The sequence below is a fragment of the Stereum hirsutum genome (assembly GCF_000264905.1).
Source record: "Stereum hirsutum FP-91666 SS1 unplaced genomic scaffold STEHIscaffold_2, whole genome shotgun sequence".
Lineage (NCBI taxonomy): Eukaryota > Fungi > Basidiomycota > Agaricomycetes > Russulales > Stereaceae > Stereum > Stereum hirsutum.
Window position 1 is genome coordinate 899,364 of NW_006763132.1, and position 7,520 is coordinate 906,883.

At 52.4% G+C, this 7,520-nt stretch overlaps 3 protein-coding genes across 3 annotated transcripts in view; 1 reads left to right on the plus strand and 2 right to left on the minus strand.

The window, feature by feature from the left end:
- Positions 1-26: 26 nt before the first annotated feature.
- On the minus strand, positions 27-443 carry STEHIDRAFT_152511 (uncharacterized protein; the record flags this gene model as incomplete). Its single annotated transcript, XM_007299655.1, has 1 exon — positions 27-443. One exon carries the CDS (start codon positions 441-443, stop codon positions 27-29), a length of 417 nt encoding a protein of 138 aa, XP_007299717.1.
- A 3,617-nt stretch (positions 444-4,060) lies between these two features.
- Positions 4,061-5,004, plus strand: STEHIDRAFT_23070 (DUF572-domain-containing protein; the record flags this gene model as incomplete). Its single annotated transcript, XM_007299150.1, has 5 exons — positions 4,061-4,115; positions 4,175-4,259; positions 4,327-4,474; positions 4,534-4,618; positions 4,682-5,004. Coding segments are annotated over 5 exons (696 nt in total), but the record flags the coding sequence as incomplete, so codon positions are not given.
- Positions 5,005-5,609: 605 nt separating this feature from the next.
- Positions 5,610-7,520, minus strand: part of STEHIDRAFT_165310 (uncharacterized protein) — a 5,682-nt gene continuing 3,771 nt past the window's right edge. The window contains exons 5-6 of the mRNA XM_007299656.1: positions 7,289-7,455; positions 5,610-7,230 (exon numbers count right to left, since the gene is read on the minus strand). Coding sequence (XP_007299718.1) covers positions 5,938-7,230; positions 7,289-7,455 — 1,460 coding nt within the window. The 3' untranslated portion in view covers positions 5,610-5,937. The remainder of the gene's footprint in view (positions 7,231-7,288; positions 7,456-7,520) is intronic.

Genomic DNA, 7,520 nt, shown 5'->3' on the forward strand with positions numbered 1-7,520 from the left:
TGTAGGCGTAAGTAACGGTAATTAAATCACTGACGTTGCGATATCATCCATTGCTGCTGAAGCTCCTTGATAACCTTGTCGGCGTTTTGGAGCTGATCAGGAGAGGGACGCTGTATTGGTCGACGCGGTTGCGCGGTCGGTGGCCCGCCCTGCTGTGGCGGACGACCCTGGAGATGTTGAGGATGCATCGGCGGCTGCCCACCGTTCATCATGCCGTTCGGACCCATCTGTCTACCCATGATCTGCGATTGCTGCTGTCCGTTCAGGTTGTTCATCGCCATTTGCATGTTGAGGAGATTCTGCTGCGCGGGGTTTGGCTGAGAGGAGCCTTGTCCGGCCGATGCGAGCTGCTGCATGTTCCCGTTCATGGCGTTGAACCGTTGCTGTTGTTGTTGCTGCTGCTGTTGGTGGAGCTGAAGCTGGGACAGCTGCTGCAGGCGCATGGCATATGCTGGGCGAGGTCCAATCCTAGTGCGGACAATTTTGGGCCAAAAACTGGTCTCATGTTTGATCATAGTGCGTACATTTTCGGCCTCCGAAGGACCCCAGGTCCGATCCCAAACGAGACAAAAGTGGTGAACTTGCAACAAGGTCCGATCCCACCATAGCCTACAGTGCGCACAAAAGTGATAAGATGAATCCTGAGAGATCCTCTCCAGAGACTTCCCGACGAAGTGCGCACATAATAGTGAATAATGCCCATATTTTCGAGCTCCATGCTGGGCAATGTCCGATACGAAATGCGTACCAAACGTCCTCCAAAACAGGGCAACCGATCCGAGTGCGTACATTCTGCTCCCAAACCGGTCCGGACAAAAAGGGCAAAATCCGGCGGTTTTGGATCGGACCTCCCTAGGCATATGCCATGCGCCTGCTGCTGCTGGCCGGGGATGGAAGGAAGCTCCACAGCTGTCAGATTTCCTCTACAGGTGAACCTTTCGTGGAACTTTTGTCACGCATCCCAGAATAACCTGGGATTCCGAATTCGGGGCGAGGTCTCCCCCGGCTCACCTTTTGGGTGTGATTTAGGACTAGAACGAGTTCTACATCGTTACGGACAGGCATCCACTCTCGAGAACCTGCAAGACCTTCCACACCTATACCTTTCCGTATCTCGGGTTACTCGATTAAGACGGGTGCACATCAGTGCGCGGGTGATCTTGTGCCGGTGCCAGCCGAGTTCACGAGGCCGGCACCTGCCGTCCACTCGAGCGCGAGTGCGAACACTTCGCCCTCCGCTCTCCGCTTTCTCTTCATCGGTTTTCTGCTCCTCGAATCGTTCCTTCGCCACTCGCTACGTCGTCGCCAGAGTGTTCACGCTCGGCACGCGTGTTTTTCTGTTTCTTTGCATAGTAGCCTCCCGCCATCATCCACCACGAACTGTCGAAGTATAGGGCCGTCTGTATTTGCAGGCTGGCAACCCTGTCTTTTGATCTCCGTCGCTGGAGCTATCGTGTAGGGTCTGTCTGGGAAGAGTGAACGAGGCAGGATGGCGCCTGAACTGGCTTGTTTAGCGTGCAGCGGCCATGTCTTGGCCCGTGCGGTGTTGAGCTTCCGCCAGCCTAGGTGTGTCGTACGTGGTTGATCAGCCACAACATCGTATACTAGTTATCAGGAGACACATTTCAAGTAGAGCCGGACAGAAGATAAACACGAGTTCATTGGTTTCTGCGGAAGGAGAGGCCAAACGAGATATTGTGGCACAAGACAAAAAGTGTATGTAAGCTACACAGACGGACAAAATAGTTGACCACCCCCATATTCGGCAATTCTTTCCGGCATGTGTCTCCCCTCAAGTACAAAGGTTCTTGTGATGGTACATACACCAGGATAGTCTACTGTGGAGGCTACATTTATAGGGTAGATAGTTGTACATCATAGTTGTAGGGTTGAGCCGTGGTAAATCAAAAGAGTCGAATTTTGAAGGGTCTGTGGGGAATTTTATATAGATGGATACATAGGTGATTTGCAAGCCAAGAAAAGTTCTGAATACATCTTTGATGGTATGGATTTGTTCAATGATTTTTGCGGGATTTATGGACGAAAAGCCCATGAGCAGTGGTCCTTGCAAGGTCAGTGTGGCACCTTGCACTATCGGGCACCCCACCTGTATAAAATCAGCAGGACAATTTGGAGCCAAGCTGCATGCATTACATAAATGTTTTAGTGCAGTATAGATATATCTAGAAGAAATCACGGTCTTAGTACCACTCGTTGATTTTATACGAGAGGGGTACCTGAATGTGGAGGGTGCCACACTGACCTCGTAAGGACCACTGCTCATGGGCTTTTCGTCCATAAATCCCGCAAAAATCATTGAACAAATCCATACCATCAAAGATGTATTCAGAACTTTTCTTGGCTTGCAAATCACCTATGTATCCATCTATATAAAATTCCCCACAGACCCTTCAAAATTCGACTCTTTTGAATTACCGCGGCTCAACCCTACAACTATGATGTACAATTATCTACCCTATAAATGTAGCCTCCACAGTAGACTATCCTGGTGTATGTACCATCACAGGGCCCGGGACACTCCTATGAGGGTTTCCCGGTTAAGTTGCGTATTTTTACGCAATCTGAGGGCGAAGCCCTCCCGAAAAATTGCGTATTTAAAGCTCAGGAGCACTGAGGTCTCCCGAAAATTTGTGTATTATTGGTGTGGACCCCCACATAACCTCAACTTTTACCTAACCTAACCTCAACTTCCCCTAACCTACACTAGCACTACCATAGAGATGTGACAGAAGTTGGTTCTGATTAGGCTAGGTTAGGATAAGTTGAGGTTATGTGGGGCTATAAGGGTAAGATCGAGCTTGCATCGCCACACAAAACCCGCCAATAGGCGCCCTTAGTGTTTTGCACGGGTCTGGTTACACCCGCAGTTTTGGAGCACGGTGTGTGGCGGGTACGGGTACGGGTCTGAGGTTCTCAGAACCGTGAAATGATACCGCGAGACCCGCGGTTCTTGCGACGGGTTGGAGTCTTGGTGAGTAGAGATGCTCGAAGGAGCACTATATCCCACTTTTACGACTTGCTGAGCCAATGACTCGGATGAGATTCATTCATCACTTCAGCTCGGGCTCTCGGATGCTCTTGTGTAATGGTCCAGTTTGAGCTTAAGCTCGAATTCCAGGCTGTCAGGGCTCGTCTATGGAGATGTGTTATCCCGCACTCTATCAGTCCCCGAAATAGCGTACGAACCGTCAACGAGAACAACGGCTGTAACTGCCGTTCGGCGTTGTTCCATTGAGTGACGAGTATCACTTGCTATGGGTCGAACCCCTCCGGTGCATGTAAAACACACACATGTTCGACATTGGCACTGTCAGTATTGAACTAGAGTGGGTTGACATGTGGACTTGGCGCGGGGTGGGACGAGGTTCCCATTGAAAAGAGTAACGGTAAGAAGGCCGTGCTCTACAGCGCTCTCGGGCCATGTCTTGGAAAATCGACTCATACTGCCTTTATGGCAGTGAACTTCCTTCAACACCGTACAAAATAACCGCGGTTGAGGAACCGCGGTGGCAAGAGGCAAACACGTGCCACACCGCGGGCTACCCGTACCCGTACCCGTGCGGGTACGGTGTTTGGCGGGTACGGGTACGGGTTCGTCTCTGGCACCCGTGGTTGGACCCGTGCAAAACCCTAGGCGCCCTACCCTTCCCGGAATTTGCGTATTTTAAGCCCTCGCCAGGCCGAAATTGCGTATTTTTACCTGTTTTCGGGGTCGCCCTTCGGGAAACCCTCATAGGAGTGTCCCGGGCCCTACCATCACAAGAACCTTTGTACTTGAGGGGAGACACATGCCGGACAAAATTGCCGAATATGGGGTGGTCAACTATTTTGACCCTCTGTGTATTTGTACTTGTTGAAACGGGAGCCCGACGTCATAATTACGGCGGTGCGAAGGGCCTTGTAAGCAAGGTAACTCCTGTGGCGAGGCGTCCTCTCGCCACTTTACCGCGTACGCCGACCACGAGCCATGCAAGGTCAGCGCCATCTCTGTAGTTATTTCCTAGCGTAAGGCTGATGGTCACGCAAAGGGTTCAATTAATACTACCCACCTGACTACGATGGCGAGAAACACAATAGTCTCAACTCTTACAGAGGTTCGTTACCCCTCAGCCCCTCACGAAAGCACGAACATCCAACGCCTGCCTAACTACAGGAAAGCATGCTCTCGGTGACCGAGCGCGGAAGATTGACCGGGGAATTCTCATAACACGCTTTGAGCTCCCGTTCAATATTTGGTGGTACGTACCACCTTCACTCGTGTACACTTTTGTGGCTCCAAACTGACTCGGCGTGCTTGACTTGTAGTGGACATTGTGATGCGCACATCGGTATGGGCGTGCGGTATAATGCCGAGAAGAAGAAGATTGGGATGTACTACTCGACACCTATCTTCTCCTTCCGGTGTAAGTGTCATCTCTGTAGTGGCTGGTTCGAGATTCAGACGGACCCGAAGGTGTGCTTGGTTCATCCTCTACGTTTGGTATTCACACTGACCACGTCCTCTTCTTCTAGAATACACGATATGTGGTTACTGAAGGAGCACGACAGAAAGACGAAGACTGGGATCCGGAAGAGAATGGAGGCTACGCTGTGCATGGTACGTCTACGCCAACACTCTTGCCCGTACTTCTGCTCTGATATATCGGACATGTCAATCCAGACACAGAAGCCAAAGACGAGCCAGTCGACCCCCTCGTCGCGCTCGAGAAAACCACAGACTTCCAAACCCACCAGACTAAAGTACAACTCCCCCGACTCGAACAACTCCAATCCGTCTCAGAGCACTACAACTCCGACCCATACGCGCTCTCCCGTCGCGTCCGCAAACATTTCCGCGAGGAGAAGAAAGTAGAGAAACAGAAGGAGGAGGTCGATAATGGGATCAAGGCGCGATATGGTCTCGACTCTGACTTGGTGCTCATAAGGGAGGACGAGGATGCTGTGGCGGCAGCGAAGGATGAGTGGAAGAAGGGGAGGAGTGAGCATGCGAGGGAGCAGGGTGCGAAACGACGGAAATTGGCTTTAGACGCCCCAGTCATCGCATCCGCCTCGTCACTGAGCTCCGTCAAACCTTCAATACGACTGTCGGCGTCTACCTCCTCTTCGTCGAAACCCAAACCGAGGCGAATAGTGTCGTCCACGACGCCCTCGACATCGTCGTCCTCCGCCGTCTCTTCGCTGCGTGCACGCATCCTGACCAACAGTGCTCATCGTAGCGACCCATTCTTATCGTCTTCCTCTTCTCGCCAGAAACCACCAGATCGAACGACGGCGGGCATTTCGTTGAGAAAGGGTTAGAGAGAGTCAGTCACCAAGAGGATGTACCATTTCCTATATAGTCCTTGTACTAATATGTAACCGCACCGTACCAATCTGTATATCCTTACGACTTGTAACACTACGTATACCAACTCCTTGCAACCTATGTAGAGACGCTTGCGAGGTCGTGTATTGTTGGAAAGTGGACGGAGAGCGTTTGTTCGCACGCAGAGAAATTATATCCATCCAAAGGGAACAACCTCGGTATCGATAGCAAGCCAGAACAACAGGTGTACAATACACAGAGCAAGTAGAGAGGAGTAGGAGGGAAAATAATAATCAAAAAAGGGGAACAGCGACGCGAGATCGGCGGTAGAGAAGGAGAAGCGGTGCGGGGGATGGGGGTGGCAAGCAGACAAAATTGAGGCGTGAAAAAAGGGAAGAAATGAGAAGAAAGAAAATGAGATGAGTAAGAGAATCGGCGTAGATCCATGACCAACTACAAATATACCATATAATAATTCAAAACGGAAGAGACCGGGGGAGAGAAGCGAAGCGACAAACGACAAAGGGTACGAGAGCCGGAATACATAGATGAAAAAGAAAGAGGAAAAGGAAAAGAGAATGCGACAGCGAAAAGGAAACATAAAGCGTCCTCTATGAAGAAATTGCCCATGGGTGCTCCGACGTCGGCATGGGTGCGTCCCACTTCCATCCACTAGCCTGATAAAATGCAGCCTCACCGCCGTCGATCTCCTTCCAGATACCCAGACGCAGAGGGTCCTCCTCGCTATCGTCGAGGCCAACAGCCGCGATGTGTGGCGATGCGTTCCCAATGTGATGCATGGCGGTCAAGTGGCCAGCGGCGTCCGCCTCAGAACCTGACTCAGGACTAGGGTTCGTCGACGAAGTCTGAACGAGATCAGGCGTCGGCGCCTTGGACACGCTGACGTCGTCGAAGGAGGAAAGATCAAAGTATTCTGCAAATGGATCAGGGTCGGGTAGCTGACTAGACGGTGGCGAGAGTGGATGTGGCCCATCCAGCTCCAAGCCACCAAGTGCACTCGACGAAGAGCCCTCGCCATTCGCCTCGACGTCAGTAGATGGATAAGCCTTGAGAAGTTCGTTGAGCACATCGCCCAATTCAGAGCTGCCCACGGATGCTTGCGAGCCCTCTGGGTTGGTCGTATTCGTATACTGCGTGATGTTCTCGAGGAACGCGATCAAATCCTCGTCTGACCCGCTCGCAGCGTTCTCGGCGTCCTTCTCCCTTTGCGCCTGGGTGTCACTGGGCGGACCATCCGTATCGGCCTTGACTCTCTTCGGAGACGGTGCCGAAGTGCTCGCCTCTCCTGCCGATGGGCCTTCGTCCTCCCTAGCACGTTTCGCGCTGACCTTGACATCCGCAGGTGTGGCGGGCGTAGCAGGAGTAGCCGCAGCAGCCGTGGACGTCTCTGCAGGAGATGGCGCTGCAGCTTTAGTCGCCTTGCGACGCGTCTTTTTCGGTGCAGCCTTGGTCTTCGGCGACTTGGGCGTCTGAGGCGAGGCCGCCGCCATGGAGGGCGTGACCGCCTGGGCGCTCGGCGTCACAGCCGACTGGGGAGGGGTAGCGCTGGAAACGACAGGCGTGAGACCAGGCGGAAAAGTCTGAGACGGCTTCCGGGTAGGTTGAGCAGGAATGGGGCGCGGCGCAGGAGACCGTTGAGGTAGCGGCGGTTGCTGGTGCGGTGGCATAGGCGACAGGGCGTGCATTCCGTGTTGTGGAGGAGGACCACCTCCGGCGGCGTTGCGCTGCTGGGCTTCCATTACAGAGATAGCGGTCACCATCTGCATGAAGCCATTGTTGGCGTTCTGGATAGTAGAGAGCATGCTACGGAGCGTGTCAAGGTCGACGATGTAGCGATTACTGTTCTGACTGCACTGGTGCTCCTGAAACTTTGTCGACAGAGTCTAAAGAAGCGCTTGGTAAAGACACTTTTGCTTAGAAAGAAGAAGAAAAAGGACATACGATGATAACGAGCTTCTTGATCTGCTCGAGGCTCTGCGAGATGGCGAAATACATAGGCATCTTGTGCTCGAAATCCTTGACCGCAGTTGATAGACGACCAAGGGCCTCATTATACTGCGTGCGCTGGTGCTCGGGAACGTTGATGTAGGCAAAGTTAGCGCCGCCACCTGTCGGACATTGAAGGAGAGATATTAGCATAATCCTGTAGGACGTAAGTAACGGTAATTAAATC